General features: G+C 44.0%; 1 protein-coding gene across 1 annotated transcript; it reads left to right on the plus strand.

Moving 5' to 3' along the window:
- Positions 1 to 17,402: 17,402 nt before the first annotated feature.
- On the plus strand, positions 17,403 to 23,357 carry NDUFB4 (NADH:ubiquinone oxidoreductase subunit B4). The gene is made up of 3 exons (XM_049877531.1): positions 17,403 to 17,632; positions 21,721 to 21,867; positions 23,238 to 23,357. Exons 1-3 carry the CDS (start codon positions 17,453 to 17,455, stop codon positions 23,298 to 23,300), a joined length of 390 nt encoding a protein of 129 aa, XP_049733488.1. The 5' UTR covers positions 17,403 to 17,452; the 3' UTR covers positions 23,301 to 23,357.
- The last annotated feature ends 425 nt before the right edge of the window (positions 23,358 to 23,782 follow it).

Consider the following 23,782-nt stretch of genomic DNA (forward strand, 5'->3'; position numbering starts at 1 on the left):
AGTAAGCGACTTATACAAACTGCTTTGGAGAATTAAAGAGAGAGAGAGACTATCCAACTATTTCATGTAAATATAATACAAAAACTAAACAAAACAAAATAAGAAAAAGAAAATTATCAAGCCAACTCACCTATGAGCATAAATGCTAAAATCCTAAATAAAATGCTAACAAATTCTCATCAGTGTATTAAAAAAATGTATATCATGACCGTGAAAAAAAAAACCAAAGCAGTTGCCGTCAATTCCAACTCATCCTGGCCTCATGTGTGAGAGTAGAGCTGTGCTCGTTAGGATTTTCAGTGGCTGATTTTTTAGAAGTAGACTGCTAGGGTAGACTTGAAGCTCCAACCTTCCAGTCCAACTGAGCATGTTGACCGTTTGCACCACCAAGGAACTTCTCTCATGGCCATGAGGAAGGGTTAAGCACAAAATGTCTCCCCTTGAGAACATCCTATCAAGGTACTCTGCCTTTTCAACAGACCAGCAGAGAAAAGCTAAGCCAAGGGAGCCACAGATGAGTTCGATACAACAAAAGCCAACTTCCCATGTAGTGCTTTGGGGCAATATAGATTGCATAGTGTCAAGTTGACTGAATAATATCCTCTTTGAGGGGAAGAGTAAATGCTAGGTAACAAAGAGAAGGTTATTCAAGGTCACTTGAGCTCATGGGGAGCCCTGGTGGTGCAGTGGTTAAGAGCTTGGCCACTAACCAAAAGGTTGGCAGTGCCAATCCCCCAGCTGCTCCTTGGAAATGGGGCAGTTCTACCCTGTCCTTTAGGGTCGCTATGAGTCAGAATCGACTGAATGGCAACTGGTTGAGCTCATGGGAACCTGAAAACTCTGGAATGTTGTTCTGCTCCCCGAGGACTGCGGTCATTTCAATTCTGGAAGCAAAGTGTCTCAGAGTGGGACTTTCCTTGCTAACTCATGCTCCTAGATCTTCTAACAATTAATTCGCGTAGCACTCTGTGTCTCTTACTTGCAGCCTTAACAAGACTTGAAGCTTATATAATTTGAGGGGGTGGAGGGGGTGAGCTTAAAGAAAAAAAATACATACAAAATTACAAATACAATTAGGTATGAATGAACAAAGAATTCATAATAAATTACAAATTAAAAGCATAAACTTCACAAGATCTAGAGAAATAATAAAATATTTGTACTTGTATCAAGTCCTGATATGCCTCTATTTTTTTTCCCCTACATATTTTGGCTGCATGCACTTTGCTCACCTTTTCAGAGGACGATGATTTTGTAATATTGTTTTCTTTAGAGGGAAAAGAAAGATAATTCAATCTTTCCTCGGCATGATTAGAGTTTGTTTTTATCAGTATGCTTTCTTATTATTGATAGATATACATACATACATATATGTATTCTTTGTTTGAATCATTGTTACAAGTTTGTGTTGTACAAATATAGGAATTCTGATAAATTCTTTTTTTGTATGATTGTCATCAGGAAAGAAAACAAATATTGAGTTCGTAATTATATATACTATGTATTATCAAGCGTAATATTGACAGGAAAGACTTTCTGTTTTGACTAGGCATCCTGAGAAACGAATACTTGGCTTACAACTTTACACCAGTGATGGTGGGAAGAATTTTCTACATGTTAGCTTCTTATCCTGTATATTTCAAACCTTGTTTCCCCTCCTTTACCCATATATTGAAGCCCTAGTACCGCTGTGGTTAAGAGCTTGGCTGACAACCAAAAGGTTGGCAATTCGAATTCACCAGCTGCTTCTTGGAAACCCTATGGGGCAGTTCTACTCTGTCCTATAGGGTCGCTAAGAGTCGGAATCAACTCCGTTAATATCACAATACAAACTCTGATCTTGTACCTTTGTGGTACTCCAGGTGGTGGGGGTATTCCTGGAAGCCATTCCTACAGCTGAATTGACTGTGAATCAAATAAACACATCCCACTAAACCCAAACTTTCTTTTGCGAGATCCTCAAAATGCCTAAGGCCACTGCAATGCCACCCAGCAGAAGGGAAAATGTGACAGAAGGGAAGTCAGAGAGAAATTACACAGTAATTTCTTAGCCAATTGTGGTTAAAATATTTTACTTATTCTAACTTTACAAGAATTGAATAACCATATGAACCAATTTCTAGGGTTTTTGGAGGGGAGCTACATAAAGAAGAACTCTTCATTATCTTCACAGTATACCCTCTGCTGACGTTTTTTAATGTTAAGACAAGATTTTTAAGATATGTAATAAAGGAAAATGTCAAATGCTGTTAATCACTGATTATTTAAATCTCTGGGCATTGGGTTTATTCTCAATTCAAAGCAGAGAGTTTATTCACAGATTTTCCTCTGCTTCTACCCAATTAAGAGAAGGAAGGCTTTTCATGTTGTTGCAAGCTGGAACTACAGTCTTACCAACTTTTCTGACTCCAGTTGAGAGGTTATGATCTGCTTCTTACAATTTCTTACCCACCTGTCAATTTTCTGTTCCCTAAAACCCTGCCCCACTCATATAGCTTGAGCACCCCTGCATATGTGCACTCCTTTTCTTCTTCACTTCACCACTTCATCCTCCCTCTTCCAGCCAAACGCAGGGACATATATCTACTGTCTTAGTTATCTAATGCTGCTATAACAGAAATACCACAAGTAGATGGCTTTAACAAAGAGAAATTTATTCTCGCACAGCGTAGGAGACCAGAAGCCCAAATTCAGGATGCCAACTCCAGGGGAAGGCTTTCTCTCTCTGTCAGCTCTGGGGAAAGTCCTTGCTATCAATCTTCCCCTGGTCTGGGAGCTTCTCAGTGCAGGGACCCTGGGTCCAAAGGGTACGCTCCTGGTTCTCTTTGCTTGGTGGTAATGAGGCCCCCCTCCCCTAAGCTGAATTCTCTCTTTTACATTTCAAAAGAGAGTGACTCAAGATACAACCTCATCTAGTAGATTGAGTCCTGTCTCATTAACATAACTGCCTCTAATCCTGCCTCATTAACACCACAGATATCATTTAACATCATTACAACACATAGGAAAATCATATCAGATGACAAAATGGCAGACAATCACATAATACTGGGAATCATGGCCTAGTCATGTTGACACACATTTTTGGCACACACATTTCCATCTATAACACCTACCTAATCCTTGAAATCCATGTCCTGATAGATCCCTTGGAGGAGATGTCTTGGAGAAGTAAGTCTTCAAAACATGAAATATTCACTGATGAAAATTTCACTTGTGAAATTGCTCCCTACTCAAATCAAACACTCTGCTAACCTGAGTGCCTACACCTACCCCCATCAAAAGCCTTGGTCATTTAGTTCCTCAATACAGCCCTCAAATACAATAGAAATCTATTCCAAAGTAAAACTACAAGTCTTGCAAAAGATGGAGAATTTCACGAAATCGGTGACAGTGATGTTGGTGAACTGCTGGATCCACACGCAAAGTCACTAATACAGGAAGATCTCACAGAGTTGAACCAGGTAACAAATGAAAAAGAGAAAATAATTAAGAATGATGATGAGATCAATACACCAACAAGAAATAATTTTATTTAAAAGATTAAAAGGTGTCCTTGAAGAAATTAGAAAAAGCCCTCCAATACTTTTGCAATATGACCCTGCTGCAAAAATGCAACAAGCGCTAAGTAAAGGATAATGAGCTCTATAAGAAAAATTATGCCCCCCATTAACACTTGATTTATCAGAATTAGCACACCATTGCAATCATAACCTAAAATGTGTTAAATATAAGAAAATTTATTTGCATAATATTTGGGTACATTATTTTCAAGATAAAGTTTCAATCAAGTCCTTTTCTTCCTCTGTGGAATCTATGTCTCCATCTTAAATAAATTTACTCTAAGGGTCTTTTCTGGTATTAATTATCTTGGGAAAAGGAGGAACTCCTTAAAAAAAAAAATGTTTTATTTATTTTTTGGTGGCAACATACAAACAACCAAACATACATTCATTCATGATTTCTACATGAAGAGTTCAACAACACTGGTTATGTACTTCGCATTGTATCGCTATTTTCACTATCTCTAGCCATACTGCTTCATCACCATCAGCTGAGGCCCTCTGCCACTTAAAGTTCTCATCTATGCTTTTGATTAGCTGTTGTGAGCTTATCTTACATAGATAATTCTTCTATGCCAGAGGCAAACATTCTTCTTTAATTGGGCTAAACTATTGCTTCGTTTAACAATGACTTCATAGGATAGTTTGGGTTCAAGGTTTAAAAGATGATTTCTGGGTTCTCAACAAAAACAAAATAAAATAAACTATATAAAAAAATTAAAAGTCACTTCCAGAAGATCCCTCTAGTTTGAAGCTTTACTGTGAGAAATAAATTTCTCTTTGTTAAAGCCATCCACTTGTGGTATTTCTGTTATAGCAACACTAGATAACCAAGACAGAATTTTGTACGGAGAGAGTGGGGTGCTGCTCTAACAGATCCCTAAAATGTGGGAGCGGTTTTGAAACTGAATGGATAGAGAATCTGCAGCAGCATAGATGTGGCAGCAGCAGAGCCAGGAGACCAGCACAAGACGGGGTGCTGGAGCCAACTCAGGGAGTAAAAGAGCTGAGTGCCTGTGTGAAGGAGGCTTCCGGGCAGAGTGCGGTGTCTCTGGGCAATTATTGGTGGAGCTTCAGAGCTTTGGAACACTTGCCCCACCAAGATGAGGCCTGAAGATCCAAGAGGTCAAGAAGCTGGGAAGCAGAAGCTGAAGAGACAAGAAACACAGAAAGCCAAGATGCCTCAGTCTCAAAAGCTATGGCCATGACTTTTCAGGGGTTTCAAAGGGTGGAGCCATGGCCTCTAGTGTTTCTAAGGGTGGAGTTGCCACTCAGATGGATGAGGAGAATGGTGTGTCTAAAGCCGAGGAAGCAGAGTTGCTGTCCAAATGGGCCTGGAAGGTGGAACCGAAGCCTAGGGCCAAGGGGCCTCCACTCAGAATCTGAAGAGTGTGGCCAATAAACAGAGTCTGGAGGGCAGGGCCATTGTGTAAATTGTCTCAGAGAACAGAGGATTATTTTCAAAGCTTTGAGAGCTAATGTATTGTGTTCTGCTGACTGGCTTGGTGCCTGTTATCCATTCTTTTCCTCCAGTTTCTCCCATTTGTAATAGAAACGTCTAGCTTGTTCCTGTTCTGCCATCGTACCCTTGGAAGCAGATAACTTGTATTCCTGATTTCACAGATGAAGAGGAATTTTTGGATTTTGGACTTGGATTAAGACTTTTGATATGGTATGATGGAGTGAATATGTTTTGCATGTTTCAAGGATGTGATTTGGGGGGGCAAAGGGTGGAATGTCAAATGTGTGTTATCAGTTTGGCTGGGCCATGATTCCCGGTATTTCCTATATGTTGTAAATCCTGCCTCCATGATGTTAATGAGGGAGGATGGGCAGCAGTTTTGTTAGTGAGGCAGGATTCAATCTACAAGACTGGGTTGTGTCTTGAGGCAATCTCTTGACATATAAAAGAGAGAAGGAGCAGAGAGACAGGGGACCTCATACCACCAAGAAGGAAGCACCAGGAGCAGAGCATGTCCTTTGGACCTGGGGTCCCTGTGCAGAGAAGCTCCTAGTCTGGGTGAGATTGATGAGAAGGCCAACAGAGAGAGAAAGCCTTCCCCTGGAGCTGACACCCTGAATTTGGACTTTTAGCCTATTTTACTGAGAAGAAATAAATTTCTCTTTGTTAAAACCATCCACTTGTGGTATTTCTGTTATAGCAGTGCTAGATGACTAAGACAAAGGCCTTTTCTGGTATCAATTATCTTGGGAAAAGGAGGGACTCCCTTTTAAAAAATATTTTATTTATTTTTGGTGGCAATATATACAACCAAACATACATCAATTTGTAATTTCTACATGAAGAGTTCAGTAACTTTGGTTACATACTTCACATCGCGTCACTGTTCTCACTATCTCTACCTGTATGGTTTCATCACCAGCAATTTAGGCTCTCTGCCGCTTAAAGTTCTCATCTGTGCTTTTAATCAACTGTTGTCAGTTTATCTTATACAGATAATTCTTCTATGCTAGAGGCAAACATTCTTTTTTAATTGGTCTAAACTCTTGGTTAGTTTAATGATGGCTTCATAGGATAGTTTGGGTTAAAGGTTTAAAAGATTATTTCTGGGTTCTCAGCAACTACAAAATAAAATATATAAAAAAATTAAGTCACTTCCAGAAGGCTCCTCTAGTTTGAAATAAAAATAAAAGTTGACTTTGAGGAAACCATCAAAAAAAAAAAGTTATCTCTGGGCATTAGATTTGGGGGTTCCCCTGTCTCAATGGATTCAGTAGTCTGGTTTCCATATATGTTTGAAGTTCTGTCTCACGCTTTTCCTCCTTTTGATCAGGATCCATCTATTGGGTCCTTGGAGAAGCCATGGTAGTGCAATTGTTAAGCACTCGGCTGCTAACTGAAAAGTTGGTCATTCAAACTCACCAACTGATTCATGGGAGAAAAGATCTGATGATCTGCTCCCATAAAGATTCCCGCCTCCCCCCCAAAAAACGAACCTATTGCTGTCAAGTTGATTCAGACTCACAGTAATCTATAGAACAGAGTAGAGCTGCCCCATAGGGTTTCCAAGGAGTGGCTGGTGGATTCACACTGCCAATCTTTTGGTTAGAGCTGTAGCTCTTAACTACTGTGCCACCCCGTAAAAATTACAGCCTAGGAAACCCTGTGGGTAGTTCTTCTCTGAGGTATAGTGTCACCATGAGTTGAAATCAACTTGACAGTGCACAACAACAACAACAACATTGGGTCCTTGATCGATAATGGTACACAGGCACAATCCATTTTTTCTGGTCTCATGGTAATGGAGGTAGTAGTTTATTGAGGCAATTAAACCTTCAGTCCATTTCCTTCTCTGATTCCTGGGTCTTCTTCCTCCACTGTTCCAGGTGATTAGAGACCAATTGTATCTTGGGTGGTCATTTGTAAGCTTCTAAGACCCCATTGCTTGCTATTCACCAAACCAGAAGGCAGAACTCTAAAAACAATTTTAGGCCAAATGACTGGATAGACCAACAAAGCCATGACCCTAAACTCTCAAACCAAGAAAACTAATCCCATGAAGTGTTTAGTAAAATTATATAAAACTCTTTATTTGCCATTTCACTTTTTTTTTTTTTTTTTTGGTGCGAAGCATAGTGATAACAGCTACATCAGTCAAATTGTGCAACCATCACCCTTGTTGTTAGGTGCCATCAAGTTGGTTCTGACTCATAGCAACCCTATGTACAACAGAAGGAAACTGCCCAGTCCTGCACCATCCTCACAATTGTTGCTATGTTTGAACCCATTTTTGCAGCCATTGTGTCAATCCGCCTCACTGAGGGTCTTCCTCTTTTTTTGCTGACCCTCTACCAAGTATGTTATCCTTTTCCAGGGACTGGTCCCTCCTGACAACATGTCCAAAGTATATGAGACAGAAAACAAAAAAAACAAAACAAAACAAAAAACAAAGGACGTGAGACAGAGTCTCGCCATCCTTGCTTCTAAGGAGCATTCTGGCTGTACTTCTTCCAAGACCATAATTACCCCTAGTCTTCCCATCACTGTAGAAAAAATTCAATACTTCCCTGAGAGTGATTTCCCTTTTCCCTCTGTAAAAATGGTTTGGGGGTGGAGTCTGGCTTCCTCTCTCTCTTCACAAGGAGGACCAAAAAAAAAAAAAAGCAAAACAAAACCCCTTGCTGTTGAGTCAATTCTGACTCATAGTAACCCTATAGGTGAGAGTAGAACTGCCTCATAGGGTTTCCAAGGAGCGCCTGGTGGATTCAAACTGCTGACCTTTTGCTTAGCAGCCATAGCTCCTCACCACTACACCACCAGGGTTTCCTCACAAGTGGGAAGAAGAACCAATATCAACAGCCCAAGGCTGATTCCTACGAGGCGGAGGTCAGATATACCTCCTCTCTCTGACATCTTTACCAATTCTGACACCAACCGTCCCTCCCACAGCACTCTATTTCTCTGCTGGGTTTGATAATTCAATGCCATTGCCACACAGAACTCACAAATTGTACTTACTACTATGGGGTTTATTAGAGAAGTGACAGATTACAATTCAGGCTCAGGAACACTGAGGATACAGTCCTTCCATCAGGACAGCTTCTTTTCAGCTCTGCTCGCAGGCACACCTCTCTCTGGCTCTAGACCCCTGCCCTGCTTAGGCAAGTGTTACAAATCTCTTTAAAAAAAATCTCTTTTAGCCCCTGCCAAAAAGTCCCCAGAGCCCTGGTGCTGCAGTGGTTAAGAGCTTGGCTGCTAACCAAAAGGTAGGCCGTTCAAATCCATCAGCTGCTCCTTGGAAACCCTGTGGGGCAGCTCCACTCTGTCTTTTGGGGTCACTATAAGTCGGAATCAACTAGACAACAGGTTTGGGTTTTTTTTTAGTAAGTCCCCAGGGGCATCCCCGGGACTCAGCTTCCTCATTCTGTGGGTCAGGAAGCCCACTGCGAGGTCTCTTGCCAGTCTCTTCTGCCACCACTTCTTGCTGTCTTCAGGGTTACAGCTCGCTCGCTCTCTCTTGGTCTCCTGGTTCCAGGAGTTTCTCAGCACAGGAGTCTAAGGTCCAAATGACATGTTCTCCACTGCTGGCTGTTCTTCCTTGGTGGTGGTGGAATCCTCTCCTTCCTGCCCCTGGGATGGCTCATTTCAAGCCCAGCAGGATGGCAAAACTGACCAATCCCATTGATGGGCCACAATTACCCTATTTATAAAATACCCAGTCACTTGGGTGGGAGATAGAAGCCCATGACTAGAAAGGCCAAACAAAAGCTATCCATTGCACTGGACCCTCCCCGCTCCTGCCCCTGGTTTCCATTAGTAACTGTTGGATTCTATATAATTACCTATTCTTGCCATTTCATATAAGTGAGACTGAAACCCCACTCCGTGGTGGCTTCCCCCTGCTTTGTTTGCCATCCTTGCAAGCTGAGGTCTCTAACCTCAGTTTGCTCTGAGCCCACCAGCCTTGCAGACCACAGTCTCTAACCACAGTTTGTTTTTGGTGCCAGATCTTTGCGCATGTGCCGGCCAGGATCTTGGCGCATGCATAGATCTGGGGAATCATGTCCTTACTTGACCCTGGACCTGAGCATTGCCAGAGGCAAAGATTCTCTGGTACACAGCACCACCCAAGCCCTTTGCAAAGCGAGAGTTTCCACAAGGTGAAGAGTGACTCAGCACCCGGATCTCCAAATTTGTGCATGGAAGGACTCAGGCTATAGGGTTTCAGGTGCCAATCCCTGCCCCCTGGGGACTCAAGGACATAAAAGGTCCCCAATCCCCTTGGGCGGGGAGTGCGTGGTCTTTTGGTCATGAGGCCCCACATTGCTCCTTGCCTACACAGTCAATAAATTGCCACTTTCTGTTTTTCCTGCAATTGGCATCCGTCTTATTTTAATCAGCTAATAGGACAGGACAAGAACCTGAGGAATTTGGTTACAAATTCTAATGACTCCACTGGGACCCACGGACTCCAAAATTTGGGCAATGAGTATCCGGACGCCCACAACCCCTTAAGACAGGACCTGATGTTGTTTGATGGGTAAGGAATTTTGGGAGGCCACTGTGATCCCTTCCCCAGGACAAGGTCTGCTGGGTCCCCACCTCAGCTTGGGAACAGAAACTAGACAGGAGAGGGTTAGAGTCTGCTGGGTCCCCACCTCAGCTTGGGAACAGAAACTAGACAGGAGAGGGTTAGAGTCCCTCTTCTAAATTAAGGTAAGCGCACTTGACCAGGTTGTTCCACTGATCTTGGGGGTTAGAGTCCCCCTGGGGAGCTAGGCAAGAAGAGGGTGGCAAAAGTAGAGTCCTAAGACCAGACCCCAAGGGTTAGAGATCCATTACAAAACAAGGGAAGTAGGGCCCCTGGGACCCATTCTCAGCTTAGTTGGGGTCCATTGTCCCATCGGTGACCTGGAAGTTAGAGTCCCTCTGAGGGTTAGAGTCTCTCTGAGTCCATCTGTGGTCACCTTATTGAAGGTATAAAGTCTCTCTGGGGTCGCCCCACCATCGGCAACAATCTTCTGGGACACTTTCTCTCTCTTTCTCTCTCTCCCTCTCTGTTCTCGATCCTTTATTTTCCTTCTCTTTCCACTTCAAGTGGAAATCTGTAATAATCTGACATGGCGAGGTATCTGGAGGATTGAGGTGGGACTAAGACATCCCCATTAGAGGAGACTGAGGCCCTGCTAAGATCATCCTCATTACTTCGCCACTACTATTCTGGTATCTACTATTCTGGTATTGATGTTCTTTGTTCTGGTGTTTTCTTTCTGGATTCAGGGAACGCCCTTCTGTCTGAGTGCATCTGGAACTGGTGTTCTTTGTCTTTCTGTCCGTTTGTCTTCATGAGAGTGTATAGGAGGAGTAAGAACATGGGTAATACTAAAAACATTCTGGAGTGTTCTCCCTTAGGGTGTGCATTTTGGAGAATTGGGATAAATTTGGCTATGATCCTAGGAAAAGAAAAAGTCCACCATGCCGCCGCCAGTGCTAGTGGCAGATGACCCTTTGGATCCCAGCAGTGTTTGAGGCTTTCCTCCCTGCACTGGGCAGGGGAGAGACAGCTGGAGTGAGAAGGAGCAGGCTGATGGGACAGGGTGGAGAGCATGCTCCTGCCCCCCTTCTCAGTGACAGTTATCTCCTGGAGCCTGGGGGAGGGAGGAATCAAACAGAAAAGCAGGGCTGTCCAAATAGCCTGGGGATCTTCCCTTGCCATCACCCCATACAGGAGTGGGGGTAGACACCCTATCAAGAGACAAATGTGGCCCAGGATGCCAGAAAGCCAGGACAGAGCCAAGAGGGAGGGTTAGCCTCCAGCCAGTATCCCCCCTGCCAAATTCAAATGGTGGATGAGGGCCTGGTTTGGGTTCATGTTCCCTTTAGTACAGCAGACCTGATTAACTGGAAGAGTTAAACCCAGGGATATCGCTCGAACCCGAAGAAAATGTATGAACTGTTTACTACCATCTTTAACTCTTTTGATCCCACATGGACAGACTGTCAATCTTTCTTAATCACCCTCCTCTCCCTGGAAGAGTGGCGACGATCCTAGACAAGACCCAAGAGGAAGCCCAGAGACAACATGACACTTAGCCAACCAGGGATGCAGTTGATGACACCTTTCCCCTTCGAGACCCCCATTGGGATCACAATCACACAGCAGACTATGGTATGCTCACCTGTTATTGGAACTGTCTCTTAGTGGGCCTTAAAAATGGAGTTGGAGCAAGGTATGTGAAATTGAACAGCGTAAAGATGAGTTATCTGGGTCCATGGCGCGATGGATAGCGCACGGGTCTTCTAGAGGTGGTGGGTTCGAGGCCCACCAGAGTCGCTGAGATGAAATTCTTCAGCTTTCCTCAAAAGAATTTATAGAATCTTTGGACAATATACTGATTAGGATCCAGGATACCTAGTTGAGATGGCATTCAAGGTCTATAACAACAGGGAAGGCAAAGGCAGAAAGTGCCAGGTTGCCTCACTAACAGCCGCAGTACAGGATACACCCCCTGAGAGGAGAAGACCTGCAGGCCCTAGCAGGGCCCAACACTGACCCCCAATGGGAAAGAACCAGTGTGCATATTGTAAGAAGGAGGGCCACTGGGAAACAGAATGTTCCAAGAAAAGGAGTGAGCAACGAGTAACTCAAATGTTAGCCCTCACTCTAGAGGAAGACTCTGACTAGGGTGGACTGGGGGCAGGACCTCCACCTGAGCCTCTGGTTATAATGAATGTGGAAGGAACTTACTCAATTTCCTGACCAGCCCTCTCCTCTGCCCCTGGGAGACCCAACCCACCATGACTGTGTCCAGGCAGTGGACCTGGTCCATGCCAGCCACCTGGACCTTCCTGTCGGTGACCTGAGGGTTTGAGTCCCTCTATGGTAGCTTGGTAGAGGGTGGCCAATGAAGGGCTGGCTACCAGTTGTCAGCCACACCGAGGTCCTCAAAGCAAATGCTCTCCCAAAAGGAACCTCGGCCCAAAAAAGCTGAGCTGGTTGTGGTGATCCAGGCTTTGTGACTGGCCAAGTCCAAGCGAGTGATCATTTATACAGATTCAAAGTACGTGTTGTCAGTTTTACATGCACATGGGGCTTTTGGAAGCAGAGGAGGCTTTTGAACTCGGCCAGTAAAGAAATCAAACAAAGCCAACAGATTTTTCAACTTCTTGAAGCAGTGTTACTCCCCTTTGCTCTGGCTGTGGTACACTGCTAGGGACAGCAGCAGGAAGTTACCGCAGTGGCCCAGGGCAACCAAAGGGCTGACTTAGAGACCAAACAGGTGGCAAGAACAAACAATGACCCCAGTAATAGCAGCTGCTCCCTTTCCATACCCTACCCCATCACGAGCCACAGAAGACCCTGGTTACAGTGACAAAGACCTTTATGTGGCCCATTAGTGAAAAAAAATAAGTACTCTGTAGTAGTGGCTGACGAGGCATGGAAGGCATCCTAAAGCACCTACACGAGGCCACTCAATACCTGCAGGAAGTCTGTATGATTGGGTAAAGAGACGCCCCATCAGCCAGAAATTTGAAGGCTATTATCAGAGACGTTATTAGACAGTGTGTCATCTGTCAGAAGAAACAGCTCCAAGACCTTCTCAGCAGTGCCAGAGGGGACCAAGTACCAAGAATATGTTCCGGGAGAAGGTTGGTAAATAGACTTCATTGAAATGCCCTAGGCTGCAGATAATTACAGGTCTGCCGGTATTTGTAGACACCTTTTCCAATTGGGTCGAAGCATTCCCCTGCAGGACTGAGAAGGCCACAGAAGTTGCCAAAAGGCTACTAGAAGACATCATCCCCAGGTCTGGCCTCTCCCAAACCATAGGGAGGTTTGAGTCCCTCTGTGACTTGCTCTGTCAAGGGTTCGAATCCCTCTGTGGTCTGCTCAGGTCACACAGCTTGTGGCCCAATAACTACAGATTAAGTGGTGTCTTTGCAGTGCCTGAAGACCTCAGTCCAGTGGAAACGTAAAAACAGTGAACCAGACAATTGGAGCCCATCTGGCCAAACAGTGCCAGGAGACCAAACTAACACGGGTTAAGGCCCTTACCTTGGTTTTGTTCAGGATTAGGATTAGGGTTGCACCTCAAACCAAACTTAAGGTGAGCCCTTTTGAGTTTATGTACGGGCATCCCTTCCTCCGTAACTTTTGGGAGGGCTTCAATTCTTTGGATCCTGAAAACACCCTGGAGGCTGAGAACATACATAAGCAAAGCTAGCTCACTATTAAACAATATTTGTATTCTGTGGTGGGGCAGGGGAGTGCGTTGCTTGACTCTCTTTACAGGTATAGGACATGGCAGATTCTTCCGCAACTCATAGTCTCCCTCCACGTTGAGACCTGGAAGACTACAGACCTGGCAGGAAACGGAAGTGACATTTTGAGGTTTTGATGTCAACCCCCACTGCAGTCAAGATTACCAGAAAGCGAGTGGGGATGCACCACTCTCCCATCAAACAGGCTCCTACTCCAACAAACCCTGCAAAACAGTAAGAGTTGGCAGGATAGTGATAATTGGGAGGCTCAGGCTTTAGAGGATTTGAAGTGATCGTTTAATAAGAAACAGGTAATGGAGACAATTACAATTGTGTCAGTTGATTGTCATCCCCTGGTGACTGTGCAGGTTGTTTGCCTTATTGGTAGTTATTTTCCGGCTCTGGCTTTGTATGACTTCGTGCTTGTTTCCCAATAGGCTTAATGACTGTCAACTAGTTCTCCCTTTTGGAGACCTGAGGGTTCGAGTCCCTCTGTGGCAGCCTGGTTGAGGTGTCGAGTCCCTCCATGGTAAATGGCTACACAAGTTCAACCAAGGCCCAACTTAACAGAATGTCTGGGACATAGTAAAGGCTGCAATCCCGAGTTTAACGCAGTTTATTCCCCTTCTAGGACCCATGATCATGGTCATCTGCTACTTGTATTTGGGCCGTGTTTGTTAAACCTTTTAGAAAAATTTGTGTCTTCCAGGCTTCGGAAGTTTCACCTGCAGATGATGTTAGACAGGAATATTGCCCATCTCCCCTGAACTGGTTCCAGCCAGGGCCCAGTTCTACGCCAGTGCCCTTAGCCAGCATGAAGAAGCAACAGAAGATGACACCTGCAGCCTTAAAACCCTTTTAAGAATAAAAGGAACCTGTTAGAGGGGGATTGAAATCCCACTTTGCTGTGGCTTGCCCCCTCTTCATTTGCTGTCCTTGCAAGCCAGCCTCCAACCGCAGTGTGCTCTGAGCCCACCACCATTGCAAACCATGGTCTGTAATCTTGGTTTTGTACGTGGTGCCAGATCTTTGTGCACATGCGGGCAAGGATCTTGGCGAATGCACAGATTTGGAGAATCGTGTCCTTACCTGACCCCAGACCAGAGCATCGCTGGAAGCGAAGACATTCTCTGGCACACAGCACCATCCAAGCCCCTTTGCAAAGTGAGAGGTCCCACAAAGTGGACTTCCTATGAAGAGTGACTCCACACCTGGATCTCCAAATTTGGGCATGGAAGGACTCATGCTGTAGGGTTTCAGGCACAAATCCCTGCCCTCTGGGGACTCGAGGACATAAAAGGTCTCCAGTCCCCTTGGGTGGGGAGCTAGTGGTCTTTTCGCCATGAGGCCCCACATTGCTCCTAGTCTGCGAAGGCAATAAATCACCACTTTCTGTTTCCCTTGCATTTGGCATCCATCTCATTTCGATTGGCTAATAGTACAGGACAAGAACTTGAGGAATTAGGTTACAAGACCATAAAATATTTGTCTTTTTGTGATTTATTTCACTCAGCTTAATGTCTTAGAGGTTCATCCATGCTGTAACAGGAGGAAAAAGAAGAACTCTCATACTCATCTCTATTTCCCAAATGTGCAATATTATAAGAATCCTCTCAGGCAATTGTAAAAAAATACAGATCTCTGCGTTTCCCTGACAGTTTTTTATCCACTTGTCAGTTTTCTGTTCCCTGAAACCCTGCCCCACTTACAGAGCAAGCAAAAGGTTCCTGAAACGCTATCTATGCAGACTTTAAAATTTTACAACCTGCTTCTGCTTTTTCTATTGTTTTATTTTCTTAATAATTTTAAACAGCTGTGAACAAATCAGAACTTCATTTTTGCTTCTTTAAAATTGAATATGAGTGATTTTTCTCCCATTTCTTTTTTCTATATTCTGTCAGCCTTCATTCTCATGCGACCATTTTGTTCTATATTCATTTGGACATTAAACTGCTTTGCAAATACTATCACGTTCTTTCTGTACTACCTGTCAGTTCCTCGAAGACGAACACCACATCCCCTATTTCTTCTTCACATCCCCACTGAGCCTAGAAGATTAACTGGCTAGTATTCAGTATGCTTCATGTGGTGAGTGCTTAATTTAAAATGTTGACAGTAGTGCTGTTCTGCATTGCTTGGAGTGCCAACACTTTCTAGGTCCCTTCTCTGCCTAGCAACCATTTCCCAACATACCTACATGTCCCCAGATGTTTCAAGAAAACTGAAACTCCCTTTTGATCCAGCTTTCTTGCCTAAATTACATACTGTTTACATTTTTTTTCCATGTGAAAAGCACCGTACTGCTCCTGAAAGATTCCGCTGTTTAAATTGAAATTACTTTTTTCCCTTGCTGTACGGCTGCTAACCAAGAGGTCGGCAGTTCCAATCTGCCAGGCGCTCCTTGGAAACTCTATGGGGAAGTTCTACTCTGCCCTATAGGGTTGCTATGAGTTGAAATCGACTCTACTGCAGTGGGTTTTTGGTGGGTGGGGGTGGTTGGGAGGGGGACAGTATGATGATGTTTTCATTTCGGGATACCTTCCTTTTCTCCCCAAATCAACGGTACAGTAGGATACAATGGCCCTATGATCATTTTCATTATCTCTAAGGGTGTTTAATGGCAATGGGTTAACGGGTTAAGGATGTTTTCACCAGCAGAGCGCTAAAACCTCTAAGAATGCTAACAGCATAAGAGGTTTTAGTTTTTCAACAAAGCTTTATGTAATACACCATTTTGTTTTCTGACCTAGTCACGCAATGCTTCTATGACATCACTCTCCTGTTAAACATTATTTTGTGCCTATGATAAATAAATGTATCCTTGTATGTATCTAATTAACGTACATAAACTCTTATTCGGGACTTATGTTTTGCAAAGCACTTTGCTATCTATTCATTATTTAATTCTCACAACAATGTCCCTAGGTGGACAAACAGGAATCATTATCTCCAGGATACAGAAAACTCAGACGGTAAGCGACTCTCAGGCAGTTGTAATTACCTGAGGAGTTTTTCTCAAATTTCTAGTTTCTATATCCTGTCGTCCTTCATTCTCATGAGCCCATTTTGCTCTATATGCACTTGGACATTAAACTGCGTTCTTTCTGTACTGGCTGTCAGCTCCTCGAAGACAAACCCCATGTCCTCCATTTCTTCTTCACTTTCCCTTTTTCTTTTTTTCTTTCCCCACTAAGCCTGGAAGATTAACTGAGTAGCGTTCAGGATGCTTCATGTGGTGAGTGCCCACTGCTGTTAAATATCCTTAACCAAAAAAACCAAAACAAAACAAAACCCCACTGCCATCAAGTGGATTCCTACTCATAGCAACCCTATAGGACAGAGTAGAACTGCCCCCATAGAGTTTCCAAGGAGCGCCTGGCGGATTTGAACTGCTGACCCTTTGGTTAACATCCGTAGCACTTAACCACTATGCCACCAGGGTTTCCTAAACATCCTTAAGGTATGAAAATGATCATAGGGCCATTGTATCTTACTGTGGAGTTGATTTGGGGAGAAAAGGAAGGTATCCCGAAATGAAACCTCCATCTCTACCATACCCCTCCCAACCACCCTCACCAGCAAGGGAAAAAGGTAACTTCAATTCAAACAGCGGGATCTTTCAACAGCAGTAAGGCGCTCTTCAGGGGGGGTAAATGTGAACAGTATATCTCTAACGTCAGTGAAGATAAAGCTCCTAGGAAGAATCAGCGACAGACTATAGGTAAGTCAGGGCGGAGAAGAAAAGGAACGTTGGGCGTGCGTAAATCACTAATACAGGCCAGACGGCGAGGAATGTTCGGGAAGAGTAAGAAGACGCCCTCCTCCCTGAACGCCATCCCCGTCCTCGGGCTAGTGCGCAGGCGCACTTCTTCGCGCAGGAGGTCAGACCAAACGGGGTGGGACTCAGAGCTGCGCGGGCACACTTCTTCGCGCTGAAGGTCAGACTAAACGGGGCGGGAGTCAGAGCTGCGCAGGCGCACTTCTTCGCGCTGAAGGTCAGACTAAACGGGGCGGGACTCAGCTGCGCAGGCGCACTTCTTCGCGCTGAAAGACTAAACGGGGCGGGACTCAGAGCTGCGCAGGCGCACTTCTTCGCGCTGGGGGTCAGACGAAACGGGGCGGGACTCAGAGCTGCGCAGGCGCGATTGCGCGCCGCGTCGTCAAGATGTCGTCTCCCAAGTACAAGCCGTCGCCCCTGGCCACCCAACCGGCAACCCTTGAGCCAGGCGAATACGACATATCTCCGGAGACCCGGCGGGCTCAAATTGAGCGGCTGGCTCTAAGAGCCCGGCTTAAACGGGAATACCTGCTTCAGTACAATGACCCCAACCGCCGAGGAATCATCGTGAGTGGGGGGCAGGCCGGGCGGGGATCGAGGCGCCGGAGTCCGGGGGGCCCGTGGGTGGGCAGCCTAGGTGGTCCTGGGCAGCCAAGGGCCCCAGGAAGGGGGTCGGCCTCTCCCAGGCCCAGACAGTAGGCCGACTCACTAGCCCTTTGACCTTGGGCAGAGAGCTTGGTCAGGAGGGTGGCTTCTGGGGTCAGACCTGGCTGGGATTGGGTCCTGGCTGGATCCCTTCCCTCCTGGGTGATCTTGAGAAAGTAATATAGCTCCACTAAGCCTCAGTTTCCCCATATGAAAAAATTCTGACCTTATGGGTCTGTCATGAGGATTAAATAAGATAAAGCATGTGATGGACCAAGCACAGTGCCCGCTTTGTAATGAGTTCTGAAAAATTTTGTATGTATGTAACTTTAGAAACTGGTTTCCACCTTTCAGTTCAGTTTCTAGCGAAGGTACTTTCTCCTGCTGGGAATATGGTGATTCTTCAACCTCTATATTTTAAAGACCCTGCAGCTTGTTGAAGCTTTGGGTTTTGGAATCCCACCCCAGGGCACTACGTACTGGCAAACTATATGACCCTAGGCAATTTAGGCAATTTACCTGATCTCTCTGAAACCTCATCTTTGGGTGGGAATGGTAGTGTAATGTTCATAGGACCCTGGTGAAGTTAAATGACAAAGTCTGTGTAATGGGCGTGGCACATAATAGGTATTTAGTAAACTGATGGCTGTTATTATTTAACGCATGTACTTTTAGATAATTTTATGGACCAAAAATCCGTTGCCCTGGAGCCGATTCTGACTCATAGCGACCCTGTAGGAGAACAGTGGAACTGCCCTATAGCATTTTCAAGGAGCGGCGGGTGGATTCAAGTGGATTCAAACTGCTGACCTGACCTTTGGGTTAGCAGCCATAGCCCTTAACCACTGCGCCACCAGGATTTTATGTACAGAGTTGTTTAAATAGTTGTCAAATATAATGTTAAAAAGAACTTCCCAACAGATGCATAGGATTTTTTGGAGGTTTAGAGGATATAAGGAAAGCTACAGTGTGCTAGGCACTATGCTGAACCTTTCCTGAGCATTATTTTATTCAAATGTCACAACTATTCAGAGTTTAGCTCTATTATCATCCCCATTTTACAGATGAGAAGACTGCATGGAAAGGACAAGTAGCTCATGAAGAGATACCCAGTTAGCAAGTGAAAGAGCAAAATCTAAGTCCTGCTCTCTGTACCCCAAAGCTTCTACTTTAACTAGTTGGCTCTACTGTCCTCAGCCAGAACCTTGTTTATTTGAAAAGAAGGTGTGAGAGAGACGTGTACTATATACATAGTTGTATGATTGTCTTAGATAATAGCGAAAAAGAGTAAAGGCTCGGAGTTAGACAGCCCTAAGGTTCAAACCTCAGATCTTTTATTTACCAAGGGCATTTTCTCATGTGTAAAATAGAGTTAATAATACCTGCCTCATTATTTGTCGTGATAAGGAAATGAGTGCTTGGCACTTAATTATTTATTAACCAATAAATGTGAATTCCCTTGCCCGATCTTTAAGAATAATTGATTGAAGCCCAAGCCCATTGTCGTCAAGTCAATTCCAACTTATAGCAACCTTAGAAGACAGAGTAGAACTGCCCCATAGAGTTGCCAGGGAGTGCCTGGTAGATTCGAACTGCTGACCTTTTGGTTAGCAGCCATAGCACTTAACCACTATACCACCAGGGTTTCCTTGTTTCAGTCAATTGCTGAGGGCCTGTTATGTGCCAGGTCTTATTTTAGATGCTGAAGTGACAATGGAGAACAAAACAGGCAAAAATCCCTGTCCTCATAGAGCTTTCCGGTGGGGGAGACAAGTAATGAACAAGTTTGAAAACTAAATTATTTAGCATATTAAAGAGTATTAAGTGACAAGAAGAAAAATAAATCAGTGAAGGGGATTAGGAGCATGTGTGTGTGCACGCGCGCACGTGCGCGTGTGCTGGGAAGAGGAAACAGCTGCAATTTTAGATAGGGTGACCAGGGAAGGCCGCTCTTGGGAGGTGATTTTTGAATAAAGACCTGAAAGACTCAGAGTGAGAGAGCGAGCCATGCAGCTGTGAGAGTAAGTGCAAGGGTCCTTAGTCAGGGATATTCCTGGTGAATTAAAAAATGCTGAAGACACCACTGTGGCTAAAGTGGAGAGAAGTAAGGGCAGAGTGAGAAGAGATGAGGTCAGAGAGCTGCCTGGGGCTGGATCACACTGCGCCTTGTAAGGACTTTTACTGAGTAGTGCATTGTGGCCAATAACCAGTTGCGGTTGAGTCTGTTTCAAGTCACAGCAACCTCGTGTGTCAGAGTAGAGCTGCATGCATAAGGTTTTCAGTGGCAGATTTTTCAGAAGTAGCTCTCCAGGCCTCTCTTTCAAGGCACCTCTGGGTGGACTCGAATCGCCAACCTTAGGTTTGCAGCTAAGCACGTGAACCATTTGCACCACTGAGGGACTCCTGTCATCTGGATTTTAACAAGATCTCTCTGCTGCTTAGTTGAGAATAGACAGTGGGGGAGCAAGGAGGGAACAGGGAGGCTAGTTAGGACCTTGTACAGTAATCCAGCTAAGAGATGATGGTTGCTACCACGGTGGTAATGGGGGCAGTGAGAGGTAGTTAGATTCTGCATATTGAAAGTAGAGCACGCAGATTTGCTGGCAGATTGGATGTGGCATGTGAGAGAGAGAGGTCAGGGAAGACCCTGAGGTTTTTGCCCCAAGGAATTGGGAAGATGAAGTAGCCTTTTACTGAAATGGGAAAGAATGTGAGAGGAGCAGTGATGGGGGTGGAGTAGAATATTAGAAAATTAATTTGGATAAAAAGTATGTTTGTTATATTTGAGGTAATTGTTAGACAAAGTGTAAATGTTGAGCAGTTTATTGGATATTAAGTCTGGAGTTTAGGGGGGAGATCTAGGTCTGGAGATAACTTTGGGAGCCATCAGCCTATAGATGGGTATTTAAAGCCATCTGACTGAAAAAGATCATCAAGGGAGTGAGTATGGGGAGAAATAACCAGCAACCCGAGATCCTGGAGCTGAGGCCCTCCAATTTAAGAGATTGGGGAGATAAACAGGAAAAGAGCAAAAGAGACTAAAACAGGAGGAAATCAAGCAGGTTCATGCCCTGGAAGCCAAGTGAAGAAAAGGTTTCAAGGAGGAGTGTTCAGCATGTCAAATGCTACTAGTAGTTCACTGGACATGGAGTGGTGTCCGAGAAAACTGTCTCCCATAGTGTGTCTCTTGGAACCTCTCAACAAAATTACTAGGCTCAATGAACTATGGTCATGGGGCTATTGGCATTTCTATGAAATGAAATGTCTGTTTCTAGAAGACAACTGGCAGATACTGAAGTGTAGAGAAGTGACTGACAGATTTTTGAAAATTCTATCAGTCATTCAAATACGTAGAGAAGGGATAGACATAAAAAGCGTTGTATTTGTCCCCTCAGGTATTGTGCTCAAACCTTCCCTTGAACCTGTGCGCTGTGTATCTTCGCCATCTTTACTGTTTCTATTTGGAATGTAGACATAGTACTAAGAAATAGCACAGAACACCCTCCTGCAACTTAGTTGTAGCCTGGAAAGACCAGTGTGGGGTATTACTAGGAAAGGTTCTGGAAACAAAATCCAAAGTGTAACACAGCGTATGAAGCCAGTTTGTCTTCATGGGGAATCCTGTGTGGTTCTGATGGTCACACTTCAAAAAAGACGGTGAGCTAAAAACCCGAAAAGAGTAGATAAAAATGATCAAGGATAGAAAGTGGCTTCTCGGACAGTGTAAAAAGATGAGGACTCTTAAATCTTAAATATATAGAAAGTTGGCGGGTGATATAAGAGTCTTTAAAATTCAGAAGGATTTGAAAAGGGTCATCCGAGAATTATTCAACAAATACTGGAAATGAAAGACCTTCCCTGAAGCAATTTAAGAATATTCAGGAATCCCTTAACTCTTGTATAAAGTAAAAGGCATATCTCCTGTGCTCTTCCACAAATGTCCTTATGAAAGTCTTTCTCAGTATGGTACTTCTTAAGTTCTTAGAAGCTCTTGTTGTCATTCATTTTAGGAAGATCCTGCCTTGGCTCGTTGGGCCTATGCGAGATCAAGAAATATCTATCCCAATTTCAGGCCCACTCCCAAGACCTCACTCTTAGGAGTCATCACTGGTATTGCGCCTCTGTTCTTCTTGTTCTGTGTTGTGAAAGCTGACAGGGTAAGTATTAGGACCTACTGTTAGTATGCGTGGGATCGGTTCCCTCCACAGCGGCCGCGCTTTCTCTTTTATGGTTGCCACCAGTGCCTCTCCCATCTTGGGCCCTGTGTTCCTCCTTCCACTTCTCACTCCTTTGACCTTTATCGCTATTCGGCAAGAGTGAAAAGACTGCTCAGTTATGTGTTTGGTTTTCTTGCTTTATTGTTTCAGTTCATAGGAATTTTTTTTTTTTAATCATGATAGCCACTGGATTTTTCAAATTAAGTTTAATTGGCTTCTCTACAGTTCAGAATAATGAAATGATCAATTTAAATTTCTAAGACCTGAACTTAGCTCACTGAAGAATTTTTCCGGTGTGTTTTAGATGATCTGAAGAAATTGTATCAAGCAAGGGAGCACAGAAATCAACTTTTCAGAAGTTAATTTCTTTTTTCTCATTAGGAGGTGTGCAGAAGTTAAATTGTTGTATTCCCACTCACCTTAGATATTACCTTTGCAAGCTTTTGCACTTAATTTTTTTAATTCATTTGTTTATAAAAAGATGATATTTATTGGGTCAGGTTATTATGGGAATACATAAATACATAAATCATTTAGTGTGTTCTCTGTGTGTGTGATGGTCACGTTTTGTGAATAAATGTTAAAACTTTTAATAGCCTAACAACAGAGATGCACAAGCTGCCTGTCCTGAGAACCAGGCCATGAGAGGCCGGGCTATGTGATTGCAGAGTAAGCCAAACTTAGCTTTGACTCTAGACTGCTCCACTTCTAGACCCCAGGCCTTGTGTGGCCATCCAGGCTGGAGCCTACTCATCTAGCTCTGCCTTAAACCAGCCAATTCACTCTCCTGCTAGAGCTCATGCATTTTGATTATTTGATAAAGCACCTACTTAATAGAATCGCAGAAACCCTGGTGGCGTAGTGGTTAAGTGCTACGGCTGCTATCCAAAGGATCGGCAGTTCGAATCCGGTAGGTGCTCCTTGGAAACTCTATGGGGCCGTTCTACCCTGTCCTGTAGGGTCGTTATGAGTCGGAATCGACTGAACAGCACTGGGTTTGGTTTTAGTGATAGAATTGTAGACCACACTTTCCCAGGTGTTTTCATTTTGCTTTTAATGTATGTTTTTTAGTGGGGTAGTGTATTCCTAATTGCTAAAATGTAGGAAAGATGTTTTTGAATAAGAGAGCTTTCTTATTGTCCCTGTATTTCTCCAAACCACTGCCTCTTCACTTACACTCTCCAGGTTTAGAAGATGGAGGATTGGCATTAAGTTTAGAATTTTTCTGTTTTTCAGAGTTATACTGTGGGTTGTGCCAGAATGCACTGATTTTTAAAACGTACTCTTTTTTTTTTTTTTTTTTTATACAGGATAGGAAAGAAAAACTTATCCAGGAAGGAAAATTGGATCGAAAATTTAGCATCTCATATTGAGTTTGGCAATGACGACTGTGTATTCTTGCTTAAATAAATCTTCTATTAATCACTAAATAGGTTGTCTTTCTTAATATCACCTTGATTCAACAAATACTTTCTGGATATTGTAGAATCCTTGCTTTCTAAGAGTTCACAGTTTAATGAAGAAACAAGTTCATGTTCATTTATTCAATCAATTATTCAAGAAATGAGCGCTTACAGTGTGCCAGGTACTGTGCTGTGTGCAGAGAATACAGCAGTCGGTAAGACAGACTTAAGGAGTACACATGCTGACAGTTGTTCACTCAGCAATTGCTATTTACGTGCATCTTCCTAGCCTGGCACTGTATAATATGGCAGTCCTTCTCTGGCCAGCCCTGGCACTGTATAATATGGCAGTCCTTCTCTGGGCCAGCCCTGGCACTGTATAATATGGCAGTCCTTCTCGGCCCAGCCCTGGCACTGTATAATATGGCAGTCCTTCTCTAGGCCCAGCCCTG

This window comes from Elephas maximus, chromosome 1, assembly GCF_024166365.1.
Source record: "Elephas maximus indicus isolate mEleMax1 chromosome 1, mEleMax1 primary haplotype, whole genome shotgun sequence".
Taxonomy (NCBI): domain Eukaryota; kingdom Metazoa; phylum Chordata; class Mammalia; order Proboscidea; family Elephantidae; genus Elephas; species Elephas maximus.

Bases quoted from the DNA above. Each gene is read 5' to 3' on its own strand.
- NDUFB4 (XM_049877531.1), top strand. From the start codon at position 17,453: ATGTCGTCTCCCAAGTACAAGCCGTCGCCCCTGGCCACCCAACCGGCA. The intron at 17,633-21,720 runs GTGAGTGGGGGG...CATTCATTTTAG, and splicing joins CCAACCGCCGAGGAATCATC to GAAGATCCTGCCTTGGCTCG. The intron at 21,868-23,237 runs GTAAGTATTAGG...TTTTTTATACAG, and splicing joins GTGTTGTGAAAGCTGACAGG to GATAGGAAAGAAAAACTTAT.